At 36.8% G+C, this 19,326-nt stretch overlaps 2 protein-coding genes across 4 annotated transcripts in view; one reads left to right on the forward strand and one right to left on the reverse strand.

The window, feature by feature from the left end:
* LOC126371108 (circadian clock-controlled protein daywake-like) overlaps positions 1-19,326 on the reverse strand; it is a 208,192-nt gene that overhangs the window by 13,181 nt on the left and 175,685 nt on the right. Inside the window, exon 1 of one of the 3 annotated variants that reach the window (XM_050016318.1) lies at positions 1,381-1,493. The exons of the other annotated variants lie outside the window; for them this stretch is intronic. Within the exon in view, the coding sequence (XP_049872275.1) occupies positions 1,381-1,447 (67 nt within the window). The 5' untranslated portion in view covers positions 1,448-1,493. Of the gene's footprint in view, positions 1-1,380; positions 1,494-19,326 lie in introns of those variants that run through there. 3 annotated transcript variants of the gene reach the window in all.
* Positions 10,938-15,815, forward strand: LOC126371110 (circadian clock-controlled protein daywake-like). Its single transcript, XM_050016322.1, has 5 exons — positions 10,938-11,131; positions 12,831-13,050; positions 13,498-13,628; positions 14,134-14,289; positions 15,483-15,815. Exons 1-5 carry the CDS (start codon positions 11,074-11,076, stop codon positions 15,632-15,634), a joined length of 717 nt encoding a protein of 238 aa, XP_049872279.1. The 5' UTR covers positions 10,938-11,073; the 3' UTR covers positions 15,635-15,815.

The following is a 19,326-nucleotide window of genomic DNA, read 5'->3' on the forward strand; positions in this document are numbered from 1 at the left end:
GCATAAGTAAAACCGATAACTTAGTATATCCTGCAACGATCGATAATCTTGTTAATTTAGAACGAATAATGACTGTGAAAGCTTTTATCAAGGATTGCCAAATAACTTTCATTATAGAAATCCCTTTGACGGACAACGGTACTTATAATTACTTTAAATTGTATCCTCTGCCTATGTTTAATATATCAGAAAACAGAACAGTAATCATTATCCCAAAATATCCTTACCTGCTGGTGAAAGGTTCGAAGTACTTGCCGGTAGCCACGCCGTGTAACGAGATTAGTTCCAGCCAATTCCTGTGTACAGAAGAGAATGTAGCGTCCTATCCAGAACTCACCTGTGCAGAACAGCTCATGAAATTCGATCAGAACTTAAGCTTATGCTCACCACACGCTGCTGAGGTAGAGAACATAAAAGTGCAAAAAATTAGCCCCACTAGCTGGATTCTGCACACCAGAAACAACATAATTCTGGAAAGCAGATGTGCCGATGACACCGAGAGGCAGAATCTTCAAGGAACGTACCTTTTATCTATCGAAGAAGGTTGTGTAGTTTACCTGGAAAACATAAAATTACGTCGCCACAAATATTTGACCGGAAAAGTTAACTTCAAAATCTTACCAATCATAACCCTGCCGGAGCTGAAGCTGAAGGAACCGGAACTTACCTCTGAAAAGATAGTACAGCTGAAAGGAATAAATTTAGATGACTTAAAACATCTATCATACATATTGAAAAAGGAAACGTCAATCAGTGATGAAGTGAAAGATTACAGTGCAGTGAAAGTGAAAAACAATTACATTAGCCTAAGTGACATAATTCTCTATGTAATTTTAATATTCGTAGTAATAGTAGTCATAGTTAAATTTAAAAAATGTATAGTAAGAAAATGGCAGAATTATCGGTCTTCTAATTTAGACGATAATTCTGAACTTAGGGAGGGAGGAGTTATGGATCCCCCACAGCGTATAGTAAACGTAAGATTGTGACACATCAGCATATCAGGGTGGTCTGTCTGGCTGAATGTGCAGTACGGGTGGCGGATGCATCGCTTGCAGAAAGATAAGCCTAGCGTTAGTTTTAAGACTGTATTTTTGAATCAGTAATAAACGACATCTAAATCTGTTCGGTTCTTTTACTCTACATTTAATTTAATTAGTTTTTAAAAAACATTTTCTTAGCTCCCGAAACTTGACTATTTTGTTTCAGATGAGTGTCGATTTGTTACGATCATAATAATATTACACGGAAGAAGCCAACGCTTTTTTTTTAAATCAAGGCAGATAAGCATCCTTTTTGGCTTAAAATATTTTACAAATAATAACAGAATTCAAAATGTTCGAATTTCAAAATTTTGTAAGTATAATACAGTAAACTTACGTAGATGTGCCGCGATAGCAACGGATACTACTACACAGATACTAAATAATTTAATAAATTGGTTCATTGTGGCGTCTTTACAATACAAACAAACTTCGTATACTGTAGATTTGTATGTCGAATCTCAAATATATGTAGTTGCGTATTTGCGTCTGCGACTGGTTTAATGAATCGCTCAAACCTCAAACGGAAAACAATGTTATTCTAAAACTAGATTGTTCCCAGAATTTACTTATACGTCTGTTTATTGTTTATCATTTTATCTTCCTACAGACCCTGTTTTGAAAGGTATTTACTACCTACGTAATATTCCATTCCAACTAAAGCTATAAACATTCAATTTGAGAAATACCTAAAAATAAATATATCTAGATTATTTTCTTAGAATAAATAATGTATTGAGTTGACGAAAAGAGAACCATATTGAAGACTATAGAGAACCGGAGAGGAAATATGATTGGCCACCTGATACGATTCATTTTTAACAAACATTATAGAAGGAAAAATTTAAGGGAAGAGAGGAAGGGGTAGACCTAGGATAACATTTATGAGTGCTGTGGGGCTCCCCAAGTGTTCCGGGCAGCCCTCGGTGAAGGGGGAGGCGCTTGACGCGCTCCCATGGGCGCTGGGCCCTAAAGGGCATCCGCCGGCGGGGACGCGGTTGTGTGCAATTGCGTTTCCGTATCCCCGCCACACGGCGGCAAGGAGGAACACCGTTGGGTTTTAGTGGGTATACCGGGTGGCGACACTCGGGGAGTCCCACATAACCACGTCCCCCCCCCCCGGGCGGCGTGGTTTGCGTAACGCATTTTCCAACGTCAAAAAAAGGATAACATTTATGAAACAAAAGAGAAGGTGCAGGTCCTGTCGTATCGGGAGGTGAAGGTTTTGGCGGGAAGAAGAGAGGAATGGCGATTACTCCATCGACATGAACGCAGCTCTTAAATAGAGAGAGAGAGAAATAATGTATTATATCTTCTTTGACGTAACCTAACATAAGGTTACGACTATATCCCAATGGGGTAGTTCTGACTACCTAAAAAATCTGAAAAGCTCGGTAAGCGAGTTTTACACCAGCGTGCGTGTGTTAGTGAAAACCTTTTCTCTTGGACTTTAGAAACATTATACTTTAGTAAGTACTCATTATTAATGGAAAGTCACCTCTCGGGAGTTTTATATTCAAAGACAATAAAAAAATAGCTCTCATTGTATCTGCTTACGTACTCAACATTTTACAAATATGACCAACTTTTTGTCAAAATTTTTCGCAAAATTTAAAAAATACAATACTTTGCGATGTAAAAAACTTAGATTTCAAGGATTTTTCTCGATGATAATAATTTATAAGATCATTATAAAAGAGGACTGATTCAATTTGTTCGTGTACTTTTAAGGTTAAAAGGAATCCTATGAATAGTACTAATGTTAAGTACTTATTTACAAAAAAAAAAAGACGTGTGGCACTCAGGGACTGCCGCGGTAAAGCTATTGCATAGCATTTTTATCAACTTATACAATTATCATTATTTACTTATTTTATTTATGCAGTATTTTTTTACTTGGTTTTTTTTTCTCGTTGATATTAATTCAAGTTACACTTTTTGAGCGTGGTGACGGAAAAGAAAACTTTTTTTTTATTATATGTATAAATGAGAAGTTAATATTGTTCAAAATATTTTTATTATCTTACAATACATGTAGGTTATTCAGGAATATTTATCATTGAAACTATAGGTTTATGGTAATTGAAATGAGAAACATAAGTTTGAGACTTGATAAATCTTCTAAAGATCTGGAAAATACCGCGTTCATGGTGGTCTCATATTTTTTTGTGGATTCTTGTGGATCCATTTTCAAATTCAATATTTAACGCTGATACAACCAATGCTACCTGGAGGCGAGTTGCTGAACTATAGAGACAAGCGTGATATTTCAAAAAAGTCAAAAGTAAAAAGTGTGGCGGTCGGTGTGGGGGGTGTTAGGTTTTTTCGTTACGGAATTTCTGAATTTGGTCCCCACGCTCAAGGCCCACAATAGAAGCTATGCAATAGCTTAAAAAACTTTGTGGTCCCTAGTTTGGTTAGAACATTACAGGCTGATCACCTGACTGTCCGAAAGTAAGATGATCCGGAAGGCACGTTAAGCCGTTGGTCCCGGTTACTACTTACTGATAAAGTTGGTACTCCGCCACACAACCCACACGATAGAAGAAGAAGTTGGTAGCTACCACAATTTAACATGGTGTATGATCTTACAAGATTTGCTCTGCGCCATTTTTTTTCACGTGACTTATTGTAGATTTGCCGAAGATGCCATTAACTACTTGGCCGGACAAATGGGGAGCGCTGAAGGCTCTCACCCGGTACAACGTTTAAGACAACAGGCCTGAGGGTGCCTAGTTCAGGGAGAGAAGCTCTGCGCACGTAATCCGTACATTACTGTGGTCCATCATTAATAAAGAGATATATTGCAAGGCTACACAAAAGGATCACTCACTCTACTACATTGTATTGTATTGCAGACAATATAAAATGCTGATATTATCTTCTCAGCTTATGTTGACCCACAATGGTATAAGCTTTTGCATCCTTACACGTACTTATACTCAATCCTATAATCCCTAATGGGGTGGGCAGACCCACAAGTAATCAAACGAAAACCTACAGCCACACAGCATATCGTGAAAACCTTATTCTGATGTGATTCAAATGTATACCTTAATTGAAACTAGCAGAGTCTCCTGCGAGGATTTATTAGCAAAAATCACACCCTAACGTGCTTCTTTAAAAACAAGTTTACGTGGAGCATTATTATCCGTCTTAACACCAAGTTTTAATAGCGAGTTTGCCGGGAAGTCTGCCTCGTATCTCAACCATGGGCCATTTTACCAGGTACGGTCACGAGTAACTAATATGTATACACTTTGCAACCATGTCAAATTAACTTTTTTGACAATTTCAACCGTAAGCCTCATTAAATGTCAAAAATGTTAGTGCGACAGGGTTCTAAAGTGGGTACACGATATTGCTCATGACTGTACCATTGCAAACAATAATTTTGTACCTAGCCTTACTATTTCAGCGCTACGAGGAAATAGATACGCGTTTAAGTAAGTGAGTTACAGCAGAAAATATACCCATAGAACTGGTACACAAGTTTTTATACCATTTCTCGATTGTTCGCTAGTAGTTTGCCAGCTGATTGAACTTGATATCGGCTAAAAATAGACTATTAATGATTTACCTTGCGTAAGCAATAAATATTCAAATAATAACGGCGTCGATTTATACATTAGCCGTAAAAACTTCCATCCTACACGGCTTAGTATAGCGTACCTATGTCGAGGCCCAAATCTGCAAAAAATCTTATCTTCAGAATACCTATAATGTAGGATTCCGAATGCGAAAATAAGTCTTTTGGTTGTCTGTTTGTTACTTATTCTTAACAGCGGAGCAATTTAGGGCCATATCTTACTAGAACACCATTTAATATGATGATGCGACACGGTGGCATGGTGGTATAGGTAACACAATGTATTCAGTTGACACGGTGACTTGCTAATTGCACAACCAACAAGACACCAGCCCTCGCGGCACGACAACCGCACCGCGCGCGGCGTGAATTATATCGAGGTCTTTGACCAATTTAATAGGCGTATATAGTATTCACTGCGTCTATCAGTCTACACCGTCGATATAACTCGCACCGCGCGAGGCGCCGTTGCCGTGCAGACCCCGCTGGTGAGGAAGACTTTATACAACCTACAATTTACATACGTACCCACATTTTGTTTGTGGCGCGACGGTAGTTGCGCCGTTCTAGTGAGGCCTACCTCACTAACCCTTAGGTGTGTAAATTGGCTTAACAGACATGTCGAATCCCAGAGACGTTGTATAAATACTGTACAGAGAAATTAGAAGGGGTACTTTTGTATATAACAAAAGATCACGACTATATCCCAATCAGGGTAGTCAGAGGTACATCAATTGATGCTTTCTGATAGAACAACGTGATAGGTGGTAAACCGTATTGCCGTCTATAATGGTCGATTCAGCTGTATTAATCTGCTCTAAAGATAAATTATCAACTTATTGGTGCAAGGCTGAGGTTCGAACCGGCGTTCACCGTTTGAGAAGCAAGCTGGTATACCACAAGACGTCAGTGACTATACTTACTTTCATACTTTTTTGGATACTTTTCTGAGTTGTATTTCGTGTTCTTACCGTGTTAAGATAACCGACGTCTTCGCGGACTAAGTCGCGGGCAAAAAGTTTGTTTTCATTCCAAGACGTTTTTTGTCCTCATAAATAATTTTAGCAATGGAACGTTGAAATTGGTTTTCTTTATTTTTTGTGCCATGTTATTTCTATAAATTCTTTAGTCGTCAAATTCAATTATTCTAGAACTTTACCAAACCATAATGGTCTTATTATAAATTTATAATATAGATAGGCGAATTCTGGGCCTAGCCAGACGAGATACAAGACCGCGATAAGTGAAAAGAGATATCGGAGAGCAGAAACAAGTTATCAGGAGACAACCGGCAACATTTAGTGTTGGATTTCTAAAGGTAGCTATAGGCGAGTAGCTTTAGGCGAGGCATAAGACCGCGTGAAGTGTAAACAGATAGTTCTTCTTCTATCGTCTGGGTTGTGAGGTGCATTATCAAACCCAATAACCCTGCTGTCAGGGTTACTATTGAGCCAAAGGTCCCTGACATGGCTCATGTAACGACTACTTACTTACGTCAGTTAATAGTAAACGGGATCAACAGTTTAACGTGCACGGATCATCTTACTTTCGGACAATCAAGTGATCAGCCTTCCGTTCGGTGGGGACATATCACAAAAATCACTTTGTTATCTCTAGTTCGGTTAGGAACAGATAGTTGACCAGAAACAAGTTGTCAAGAGACAACTTTAAAAAAAAAATGGTGTTGGCAAACAACCAAATGTAGAACCGGAGCATTATGATCTGTATTCTTGATATCTTACATACATATATATTCAAATTCAAAAATATCTTTATTCAGTAGGTAACATAGATTACACTTTGAATCGTCAATTTTTACATAACGAACGTCTCATCCGCCTAAAACTACTGCAGCTTCTCACAACCTGTATAGCCGGGGAAAAGAAGTTGCAAGAAAAACCTCGGCACAGGGCCCTAGACGTTCTTTAAAAAAAATAAAAATAAACATAAAATAATGGTATACAATTGAGTAATTTAGCTGCCTAATACCAGTTCTCAGACAGTTAATCCCATGCATTCATATCTTCTAAATAATCACTAACTTTATAATAACCTTTTTTGTAAAGTTTTTGTTTAACTACTGTCTTAAAACAGTTGAAAGGCAAATTCTGAATGTCAATGGGAATCTTATTGTAATGATAATATACATTATTAGAGAGGGATAGAAAGAATAAGTTGAACGAAAAGGTTTACTAATAAAGTAGTGCCAGTAAGAGTTAGGAAAAGGAGGCAAATATTGAGGCAGAAGTGGTAAGACACTTAATAAGACACGATGAATTTATTAAAAACACCGTAGAAGGGAATATAGAAGGAAAGAGATGAAGGGGAAGACCAAGAAGAGCTTACATGGATCAAATTAAAGAGAAGGCGAACATCGTGTCTTACAAGGAAGTCAAAGAATTTGGGCCCTTGATAGACAAGAATAGAGAATGCTACACTTACAAAAGCGTGTTAAATTAATGATGATGATTATGAAACATACATTATTTTATCATAACAAACAAAAACAAAGTCGAGACTTTTAAAATATTCCATGGAATCCTTGCGCACTAATGATTATGATTACTACGAAAACAATGTTCTCTGTTAACACACAAGGGAATTTTTTACACTGAGCATTCGCTCGCTTGGTCTAAATCTTACTTTAAGTTATATGTAATGAAAAAACATATTCCCTTAGTCCACTTTTACGGCATAAAATTGATACATTATCCAATCTCCTACTGGTACAGTTCAAGGTATAAAGTCAAAGTAAATAATATTTAACCGACAGAGGGATTGTATCCTCTAACATGATGGACCGATGTTATGGGCGATAGGCTGATCCCTTATCACCATAAGGTTTATCATATCCAGCTTACGACATCGTATCAACAGTGGCTGCAAGTTGTCTTTGATTACTTGTGGCTCTGCCCACCCCATTAGGGATTACGGGCGTGAGTTTATGTATGTATGTAAATAATATTTATTAAGTAAGTAAGTAAAAAGAAAAAAAACGTCATAATAATACGCCTTACTTTGCATCGTTACGCGTTTATGAAAATGATTAATGAATATCGTATGAATATAATAGCATAATTATACATCAATGATGAATATGGAGGAAGCCAAACAAAATTTGTCCCCCAACAAATCCCAACAAATCATGAAGTATGGCTACATATTTATTACTTCTAGTGATTTGTCGACCACGAAAAATTACAAGCGTGCGTGTGACTTATATGCGATTTGCCGCGGGTGGCAACTCGTTGGCCGGACAAACGCTGAGGGCTCTGACCCGGTACAAAAAAGGCAACAGACCTGACGCTACCCAAGTGGGTGCGAACTTCGGCTTTGGGCGTCGTTTGAGAAGATTATGTTGGGAAGAATCAGCCCGAGTGGGCCCATAGCGATGAGCGCTGAACGAGGAAAAATGTCGATCAGGCCGGCGAGGTCAGTAGCGTCCTAAAGTGTTTGTTGTTGAAAGCGAGTCATCTACGTTTCTGATACTGATACACACAAACTTACCTTATTAATTTTAGTTTGATTTTTCTAGATATTCTAAAATTAGCTCTATCTCTTTCTTGGACTTATCATAAGTAAAGGACGGCATTATGAAATTAAGTTTTGTCTGCCAGAATCGACATCAAAATAATAGGCTAAATAAAGGTTGGGTTAGTTTCTAACAAGTCAAATCAGTAAATTTTTACTAAACGTCAAAACACCAAATTACTATGGAATTTGTGCGAAAAAGCAACCTGTGACGTCATCAAAAACATGACAAAATGTCCCACTTATTATATTGTTACATTTTTCTTTATTAAAATCTATAAGTTAAATGGAAAAAAGAAAATGTTTTTGTCACTTTTAGTTCCGTCCTTATTTCATCATCACCAGCCCATTAACGTCCCCACTGCTGGGGCACGGGCTTTCCCTATGGATGGATAGGGAGATCGGGCCATAAACCACCACGCGGGCCCAGTACGGATTGGTGGTTATTAACGACTGCTAATGCAGCCGGGACCAACGGCTTAACGTGCCTTCCGAAGCAAGGAGGAGCTGGAGATGAAAACTTTTTTTTGTGGTCACCCATCCTATGACCGGCCTTTGCGAAAGTTGCTTAACTTCAACAATCGCAGACCGAGCGCGTTTACCGCTGCGCCACCGAGCTCCTCAGCGAGCTCGTCCTTATTTAGTAATAAGAATTTCACAATTTATCTTTGGAATTCACCTAATTCATCACAACTAGCTGCTTTATTATGCATAGCAATAAAACTAAAACATGAAAAACATCCTTGGTCAAAATCAATGTGAACAATCTTTATTCTTATTGTGCGAATCTAACTAATACTAGCAAGGAAATAAATGGAACAACAAAGAAATTAAAATTGTTATCAGTAAGTATTATAAAACAATCTGGTCCCAGAATACTTAATGATGATGCGATGTATTTATTTTCGCCAGCCGACAGCCGTTGTTCTGCCCGTCCGCAGCGCAATCTACCGGGTCTCAAGTTCTCAACGGTCCAAAGACTCAAACAACAAAAAAATAAACATAAAAATGCGTTGAGTTTTTGCCAAGGTTCTGCGAGTCTAAGAATATTTCACCTGATAGAACATTTATAGCAATTGTACGCTGGGAGTTATTAGTATATTTTTGTTAGGCGCTATAATGCAACCATTTATGCACTCAGACCTCAGTACCTACTCAAAAAGCCTTATGACGTCGTTTATTCTATTCATGTCTTATCAGGGAATATGGCAAAAAAAATGTCGATTCAGACGTGATCATGTTTCACACGAAAGATTTCAACGCGTGTTTTATTTATTAATTGCCGGTCTTTTTATCACATAAATTATTCCTGATTGTTCGCATTGATCGTTAAACAAGTTTTATTCTCATAGTTATAAGGAATTGTACTTATATACAAGTGAATAAATAAACATACTTAAACACATTCCTGTATGTCTTATCACCAAAGCACTTTGTAAAGGACAGGCGAATGTAAAACTCACTTGCACTCGCCTGTGCCTACCAATATACCGGTCCGACCGTCCAACTATATTTTGTTAATTGATTACCGAGTTACTACCCGCGCATACATTCGTATTGTACCTATATTACTTTTTCAACCTTAAATTTATTTTGTTAAGTGTTAATTTATACCTGTACTGCCTGACGTGAATTTGACACATCTTAAACCCATTATGGGTTTCAGTGTCGTAATGTAAGAATTTTATAATATCTTTTGTAATGAATAAATAAATAAACAAAAAAACACATGAATATTGGTACATAATACTCAAAATTAAAATATGTTATTTAATATAATATAAAGAAAAATATTCATGTGTTTAAGTACCTATGTTTATTTATTCACTTGCACAGTACACTTTGTACCTCCTCACATACAATCACTATTACACCACACCATCTGCGGTTAATACAGGAAGAGGTCGGGTGAGGACTCTTTTAATAGATAATCCTACCTTTTCGTTTTTGTAATTATTATATTAAAACTAAAATTGTTTCATTATTATATTAAACAACCTCCGTGGTCTAGTGGTTAGAGCGTTAGGCTCACGATCTGGAGGTCCGGGTTGGATTCCCGATGGATACATTGTCGAAATCACTTTGTGAGACTGTCCTTTGTTTGGTAAGGACTTTTCAGGCTTGAATCACTTGATTGCCCGAAAAAGTAAGATGATTCCGTGCTTCGGAGGGCACGTTAAGCCGTTGGTCCCGGCTATTAGCCGTAAAAACACCTCCACCAACACGCATTGTAGCAGCGTGGTGGAGTATGCTCCATACCCCCTCCGGTTGATATTATAAAGGACGCTTGTGCCCAGCAGTGGGACGTATATAGGCTGTTTATGTTATGTTTGTATGTTAAAATTGTTAAATATATCACTTTCGATCACTGAAAGTGTTTTTAATCTTTGTATTTTTATTTATTAAATGCATCTCCGTAATCTTTCACACGCACACTATAACATTGATTAGGTAGACACTCGTATATGAAATATTACAATATTTAATTGAAAAAAAATTCTGGAAATACGATAATTTACTCCATAGCTAGTAGGTAGGTAATAATTGAAAGTAGTAATCGAAAATTATTTTGATTTATTAGTTTATTTTGTGGAGCAAAATACAAGTACAAATTCATTAAATTGATTTGATTTGATTAAAATAAAAATAAGTAGTTCAATCGTTTATGAATTGAATTATTTATTCAATTTAATGTCATCTTCCTACTATTAATTGACTGTATTGTTAGATAGACAACGATTGTAATTCCTTGCAATTATTATTGTTTTACATAGCAACACGTTTTTGCCGGCGATGGTTGGATCACAGGTTATAAACAATTGTAAAGGTTTGTCGCGATAAAAGTGAATCAACTTTAGTATGCAACAGTCTTGACATTCGACCGATTAAGAATTAAATAGAGATAAAAAAATGAGTGCAAATTTGAAATTGTTCTTTTTTCTAAAGATGACGATTGTTTTTGCTGAATGTAAGTTTTACTTTATTGACTTTTTAAAATAGTTTTTTTTTAAGTAGATAAAAATGCTCCAAGTACTTAATTAAAGGTGGAACACGAGAGTTCTTATTATACTACTTGTGACTCTGCCCACACTATTAGGGTTTACGGGTGTGAGTTTATTATATATAATATATAATCGCGAAACTCCATAGATGCGCAAACTTTTGACGATTCCGCATCGCTGTCACTTTGACAAATTTTGACAAGATAAACCACAGAGTTCTTAATTATAGAGAGATGCTACGAGAGCTACGAATAAATAATAAGTCTACGGGAGCATACCATTTGGGTTCGAAATATGCACAAAACGAAATGTTTCTTAGGCAACGATCCTACTTATCATAAAACTTTCCATGTAATTTATTGCTTCTTTAGTATCACGCAATCTTAACTGGCGCTTGTGTATATGCAAATCGATGTCAGCGGCATATCCCGGACACTTCATACACATTGACGTTATCGTACACACGCATCTGTGTGTGTGACGTCTGACGCCCATGCGATTGAAGACTAAACTAAGACCAAGCGGGGGTGAGGTAAACCAGTTCAGCCGTTAGTGGGGAGCGGAAAGTTGCCGTTCTATACGTAGTTTTATTCCTTATTCGGTCCAGCAAGAAATATCCTGGTGCAACCGCTTCACATGACGATGCGACGTGAGTTAAAAGTCGACATGCGGAGTCGTGTAAACGTGTAATTCAGTGCTGAGGACATATCTTGCTTCTTTCTATCTGGAACGCAAGTAACACACCTGGATTTGTGTAAAAGTTAAGAGAAGCTACAGAGTATGTATTGAACATTCTAGAGTCCCGATAGCCGGCTTGTGTTACATAAGCAAAGCTACGGAGATACCTCAAATGAGTTGATTTACGAAAGAACAATAGACATGGGACTTTTTGCGATGCATAAGTATTATGCTTACCTAGTACCTGTCTACCTAGTGTTTTTATTGCGGTTTTTTTTTCATAACTGTAACGGGATGCATGAGTTGGTTATTAAATTATCATTATCACACCTCTTTGTCTTGGTGAATGTAGAGGAAGCAAGAGAAGTGTGTCAGGATCGAAGCAAATGGAATTCTATAGTCTCTGCTTACCCCGGTGGGAAATAGGCCTGAGTTTATGTATGTGTATTTGTCTTGGTTTCTTTCTCATCCTGTAACTATCTATTTTCTTCTGATAAGTCTATAGACTAGAAATTCTTAAAATTATTATGAGGATTAAAGCGATTCATAAGAAGTTGCAAGGCGCAAAGGATAACCTTTAAGATCCCCGCGCGCAGAGTCGCAATACTCACAATATGCCACGAGAATAAAAATAAATAAAAAGAAAAGAAGGTTGAATATGTGATTGAAAGTCCCTAATAATGAAGATAAAAAATATAGCGTTAGTGGACAAGGCATTAACCAATCTCTATACGAAAATATTACTTGTACTGTGTGTCGCCTACTGCCTAAGTACGAGCGAGACATAGAATCCGCGTTCTCCATCTTACTCCTTAGCGGGTCATGGCCAAGGCCCAGAAAGGGTAAGGTCGCCGCCTGATACCAATTGGTGCGGGGTGCCCTATTGCCGTTTCTTACTTAGTTTTTATTCAATGCCATTTTTACCAGCCCAGAGATAAACTTATCTTTTTATCCAGTGAATAATTCTATCAAATTTGCAACTTTCAGTGCCACCAATAGAAAAATGCAAGCTATCCGATTCCGCCTGCCTTCTGACAACAGCCCAGGTGGCAGTACCCGTATTCACGAGTGGAATGCCAGAGATAGGAGCGGAATCCCTAGACCCTATGCAGATAGACCACATCATCATAGACCTGGCTGGTCTGAAGGCGGATATTAGTAACTCTACCGTGAAGGGAATGAAGGAATCTAACATTACAATGATCAAGTTAATACATAATATATTAACAGATGTTTTATAGTAATACTAGATGACCTGGTGAATTTCGTATCAACCTTTTCCATAATTTCTCACAATCTAAATCTTCCCGGACTACGACAATCATTTTAAAATCAAAATCAGCCAAATTGGTCCAGCCGTTCTCGAGTTTTAGCGAAATTAACGAATAACAATTCATTTATATATATATAGAATAAGTATAATATATGAAAAATAAAAAAAATATATAATATACTACATTATACATTTTTATTTCTTTAAGTATATTATTATTATCGGGTATTAGCTAAAATTCGGGTATCCCTCCACCCGGTTAAATGAGGGGAGGCCTGTGCCTAGAAGTGGGGCGTATATAGGCTGTTGTCGTTTATATAATATTATGTATTATTAACTGACACTTTTTTGTATAAACTGAGTCTTCTTTAAACGTTTCAGTGTGGACACGACAAAGATGCAATTACTGGTATCATGGGAATGTGATGTTATCATGAAAGGGAATTATAAAGCCTCTGGACATCTACTCATCATACCTGTCAGTGGCGACGGAGACATAACTTTACAACTGTGTAAGATTTTTTATACATTCACCTTGTGATTGTGAGATCAATTACCAACCTCATCAACCCTGGTGTCAGGGTTACTTTTAGCCGACGAAGGCCTGACTGGCTTATACAAGGACTACATACTAACTTAAGTAAATATTTAGTAGTCGGGACCGACTACTTAACGTGCTTTCCGAATTTCGGATCATCTTGGAACAATCGGGTGATCAACCTGCAATTTCCACCATAACCAAACTACAGAAAGTGAATTTTGTGATGTTTGGGATGGATGCACGATAGACGATAGAAGATGTGAAATAATCCTTATTTGTTAACAAAAAATAATAATTTTTTAGGTATACCTACTAGGTATTTATTCACAGAAATATTTACTAGGTATTTTCGTTAACGAACTCTTTGGTGAGATTGAAAACTGTAATAAAAAAGCACTAATGTCGTTTATTAGGGTAGCTATAATTTACGTTTAGGTACGAGCAGGTGCATTAAATACAATTTTTCTTCTTAACAGATAAATTGCATATTGACATGACTACTAATTACAACATATCAAAGAATGATGATGGGAAGGATTTCATGGACTTGATGAACTATAAATTTACGTTTGATGTAAAACGAATCCCGCGGATTGATATCACCAACCTGTTTAATGGAAACAAAGGCTTGAGTACGCATTATATTATATATTTAAATATAAACACAGCTACATAACAATGGCGGTTTTGAACCTCATTAAATTTATGTTGTGATAGTGATTGATGATTCCGGAGATTGCATGATTCCGTCTCAAATGACAGGCCATCTCTACAATCGGTTTTTATTAAATCAAATCAAATATACCTTATTGCGCATACTTCAGACATAACACCAAAGTATGCCAAATAGAGGTGATATTATGGAATGTGGTCATTCTGGGACATGTAAATTTTGGGATTTACACTTTTGGGACATGAAAATTTTGGGATTTGGACATCATGAACTCGAAGGCAAGATTGTTGTGGCGGCGTTTATGATAATAATACTTACCAATAAATATATTCAATAATACTGTACATAAGTTAAAACATTAAATGAAAATTATAGAAAGTTATGTGGGATAATTCAGTGGTCATGAGATATCACACATATGTCTTCTTCTCTTATTTGATACCGACCCCGCCGGAGTGGTCGACGATTTCCCTCAATCAGCGCTAATCGCTATCGACACGCTAGGGTCGATTAATTCTTTCAAATTTTTTCTCTCTCAGACGATGCTCTGAGCCGAGTTTCGCGCCCAACTGGGCACCCTCAGGCCTGTTGTCTTAAATGTTGTGCCAGGTGAGAGCCTTTAGCGCTCCCCATTTGTCCGACCAAGTAGTTAAGTAGTTAATAAACATAAAAAAAACTATCTGCGGCAAATTTACAATAAGTCACATCAAAAAAAAAATCTTCTCTTATAGGTATCGTATTTCGCGCCAATAAGCAATGTCCCGCGCTCTAGAAAAAAACATTAAAATCATAGATTATGATTTTTTATTTTCTTTCATCAGTAATTTTATGAGTCACTTACCTACCATAAATTTCGTGGGACTTCATGCCATATTCTATGCTTTTGCGTTCAAGAGGGTGTTCGCTTTGTGACAGTCGTGCCGATAAGCCACCCCTCCATCAACCGTAGAGGGTATCCACCCGCTGATCCAGGGCTGGTTGATGGACTTATAACGTTTTCTAATGGACGAGATATTGATAGAAATATCAGGGCGTCGGGTCTGAACTGGTACGGTTGATGGAGGGGAAGTCTGCAGCCCGCCCAGCAGTGGGTATAAAGACTTAGAAATTATATTTTTTGTCAAATTTAATGTGTCTTTGTTATATTTTCAGGTGACACGCTTTTCACTTTTGTAAGCCAAAACTGGAAACTGCTTTCTCGGGAGTTTGGTCGTCCAATGTTAATCAAGCCTATTAAAAAAGTGTACGAAACATTAAAATTGTACCTCAAGTCGCAGCCTTTAGACGACCTCGATCAAAACTAATATTTTAATTATGAATTATGAATGATTATGAATTAGATAAGAAATAGCTCTGTATGAAACATAAGTAGGTGCCTACTAAGTATACGTCCCACTACTGGATAAAGATCTCCCGTTATCAATAAAAACATATTTTTGCACTACCTACTCCAGTGTGAAAATGTATAATATATAAATATATATATTATTTGTTTGATTAATACTATATAATGTGTTTTATTTAAATATATTGTATTATTCTCGGATTATGTGTAGATACTAGTTGTTACAGTAGAGAAGTGTTTCAAAATCGTTATACTTGTTCATTAACTTAACATTATTAACTTATTAAAACTGTATGCGTCGAATGGAGTACTGCGGGGCTGAAGGCAAGAGGGAAACCACTGCCCTATTTTTCCCTAAAAAGTAGCATGGAAAATGCTGCACCGACAAGAGCGTGGCTCTTAAATTGATGATGATGATGAAAACTGTGTGACATTATTTTTAAAAATAAGAACCCTTCAACAATCAGTGTCTGTCCATTTGTCTCGAGTTTGAAAGGACTTAGAATTATTAAAGAGAGTAAAGTAACAAGTATTTGAGAACTTGTTGAGAACGGTTGCGGTCTGATAAGGGAGTGTTGTAATGTGCACCAAAATGTAGTGATGGTGCAATTTTTGGCTCATAAATATTTCCGTTACTACACGTATCTTGGACTCTACAGCATAAATACGCCGAGTGATCGGCCATCTTGACGTAAAGATGGCCAGTCACCTTTAAATAATTATTTTATTTCTAAAATGCGTTAGAAGCAAATGTTTGGTGATAGGAACTAAGCGGCAATAATAGGGAAGCAATGATTGAGAACCATTTCAACTTACCATACGCCGAGTGACACCGAGTGCCATTCTGACGCACACAATTGAGAAAGAGATGTATAGATCGAACATGTAAAGAGAATGAATGAAAATAAACTTACCAAATTGATTTAGTTAGAGGTATGATGCGGGTTTAAGTAAAAGATTTAAAAGAGGATGGTCTAGCTGTACATAACAGGGAACAAATCCAGAATGTTGTAGACGAAATCAAAGTCAAAAGTACTCTAAAGCGGTCAGCATGCATGAAGATAGAAGCGAAACTGGTATGTCAGGATCGTAGTTAACGAAATTCCGTGGTATCTCCTACCCCAACGGGAAATTAGCTCTAATCAGTATGTTGCTAATAACTTACTTGCAGTGACAGATTTAGATTTTTAAACAATATAATAACTTTTTAATGCGCTTAAAACAATTATTTAGAAATGGGTAAAAAATAAACTTCATTTTCCTTTTTTGAATAGAAAAATGGCAAACTTTGAATGACATTTTGTATATTATTATGTTTTATAAAAAAGTTACTCAGTTAAAGAGTTACCTGTATGTACAACCACAACAACGTGGCAACAAGAAAGACTTGATCTCATTAAAATTAACGTACCTAAATGAGAAATTAAACCTTAAACTGGATATTAATTAAAAACTCGCCTGCTTTGTGCTGTAATGTTATAGTTTATTTATATTTCCTACCCTTCACACTGAGTTCATTTGAAACATTTTGTTTTTCTTAAATGCCTTTACTTTAAATATCTTAAGAACCTGACTATTTTCCTATCCGTCTATAGAACAAAATATATGCAGTTGTAAAAGGGTTCTGGGGACCCCGGACTTCAGCTAAAAGTACTGAAATCGGCAAAATGTGTAGGTTATCGTATTTTTTTTATTAACTTATGTGCAAATTCCAAGTAAACTCTGCACGCAGTTGTTTACCTTGAGTATTTAAGGTGCGACGCTCACTGATGGACTTGCAGCAGCCATAGACACAGACTCACGGTGAAAATCGTTAGGTACTGAAATCATGGTGATTGCACTATGTCTTTTTTCATTCATTTATTTATTTATGACATATATGAAATGGGTGTTCCGCACATCTCTGCCATAACTGCGTCTCAACACCGCCGCTGCCCATCAGATTCCATTTATATATGTCTTTTGTAACTACGTATACACACATGTAGTCAATGGATCTGTGGGACACCGGCTTGCTTCTGAAATTGGGAGCGCCAGTTCGAACTCCGGTACCGGATTTGCAGCAATGAGTCATTAATTTATCTTAAGAGCAGTTTTCACTAACACTCGGCTCAACCATTATAGACGGCGATACGGCTCACCACCTATCACGTTGGTCAAACAGAAAGCTCGGTGAGGTGGGGGTACTTAGTTCATCTTGAGATGGATGTACCTGTGACTGCCCCGTTGGGATGTAGTTGGGAGCTTATCAGAGTGTAAGTAATTTTGTTTGAACATCTAGTACAGGTGTGACAGTGCGTCGTGACTGCTCGAGCCTGGCTCTTGGCTCAACTTTGCTCATGTGAGCGTCACACCTAAGTCGGGCATTGTATGCCATGCGTAGAAGTGCAACGTCGCGCCGTAGTTTAATTAATTAATTATTATCATGTACTTCCTTTGGAGGCTATTTTATTGAGGTTAAAGTCAAGGTGATTTCCAAGGGATACTGTGAATCCGTTAGCAATGACACTAAGTTTTAAGACCAGGGGGGTTAAAATGGCCACACCGAAGCAATTCATCTAAGAAAGCAATATTGCAATTTGACATTTGCGCATATAAAAGTAAGTGCGCAATGCAAACAATGTGCTTCGATGTGGCCATTTTAACCCCCCAGAAGACTGTAGCAAAAATAATCATAAACATCTTGGTGTTTTATATTGATCATCATCTCCATAGCGTTATCCAAACAAACAAACTCTTACGACAGACTGGCTTTCGGAGTAAGTATGATATGACCACAGCTTTGTCCTAAACATACTATTCGGAAGAATTGCAGAGAAATTTCATACTTATCACAGCGTGATTTTCCGTAGTCGGATTTTAGTTTTTAAACTTATATATTTTTTACATTCTTATATTACATTTTATGTTCCTAATAGAGATTTGATTTATATATTAAAAGAGACACCAGTTGTTCCGTGTTTGAACTCTACAAACGTAGTATTCTATTGACATCTAAGATAGGTATTAAATAAAACTGGAACTTGATCAAACGGATGTGAATCCATTAATCCGTATCTTCATGACTGTGAAAAAGTATAAAAAGTTGAACATAACTAACAATACAGTTCAAAGTGTAACTAGCAATAAAAAATAAGTAGGTACCTAAGGTAAACAATTATATGATTAATTGTGAATGCAAATTTTCTACTTTATATACGTATTTACAACATGTGTAATTTGATCATATTAAAATTTATCATTATATAAGATAAATGGCGTTTCTTTTCTTGATAATAGTCATTTGAATCGTAACGTTTATCCTCAATTTGAAATGTAGGTATATATAATATGTGTATCATACATAATTGAAGATAAAATCTATAAATAGGACTAACGACATTAAGAAACAATCTGATACTCTGAAAGTAATACCGACCAACAGTGGAGCTACTTCTTCACTGTAGAGTATTCTCAATACCTTCTCCGGTTGATTGAGGGGAATAATAGTAATGGAATAATAGGCTTGTGTCTGTCCTTCAGTTATAATAAATGTGTGTGCTATTTTTTTAACGAGATCGATCCACGAAGTAACAGACAGACGAAGTAATAATACATTTATATAGGTACAGTTACATAAGGTATAAGGGTATTAAATCGGTAGGCAATATT

The sequence above is a fragment of the Pectinophora gossypiella genome, chromosome 12 (assembly GCF_024362695.1).
Source record: "Pectinophora gossypiella chromosome 12, ilPecGoss1.1, whole genome shotgun sequence".
NCBI classification, from domain to species: domain Eukaryota; kingdom Metazoa; phylum Arthropoda; class Insecta; order Lepidoptera; family Gelechiidae; genus Pectinophora; species Pectinophora gossypiella.

Bases quoted from the DNA above. Each gene is read 5' to 3' on its own strand.
- LOC126371110 (XM_050016322.1), top strand. From the start codon at position 11,074: ATGAGTGCAAATTTGAAATTGTTCTTTTTTCTAAAGATGACGATTGTT. The intron at 13,051-13,497 runs GTTAATACATAA...TAAACGTTTCAG, and splicing joins TCTAACATTACAATGATCAA to TGTGGACACGACAAAGATGC. The intron at 13,629-14,133 runs GTAAGATTTTTT...TCTTCTTAACAG, and splicing joins AGACATAACTTTACAACTGT to ATAAATTGCATATTGACATG.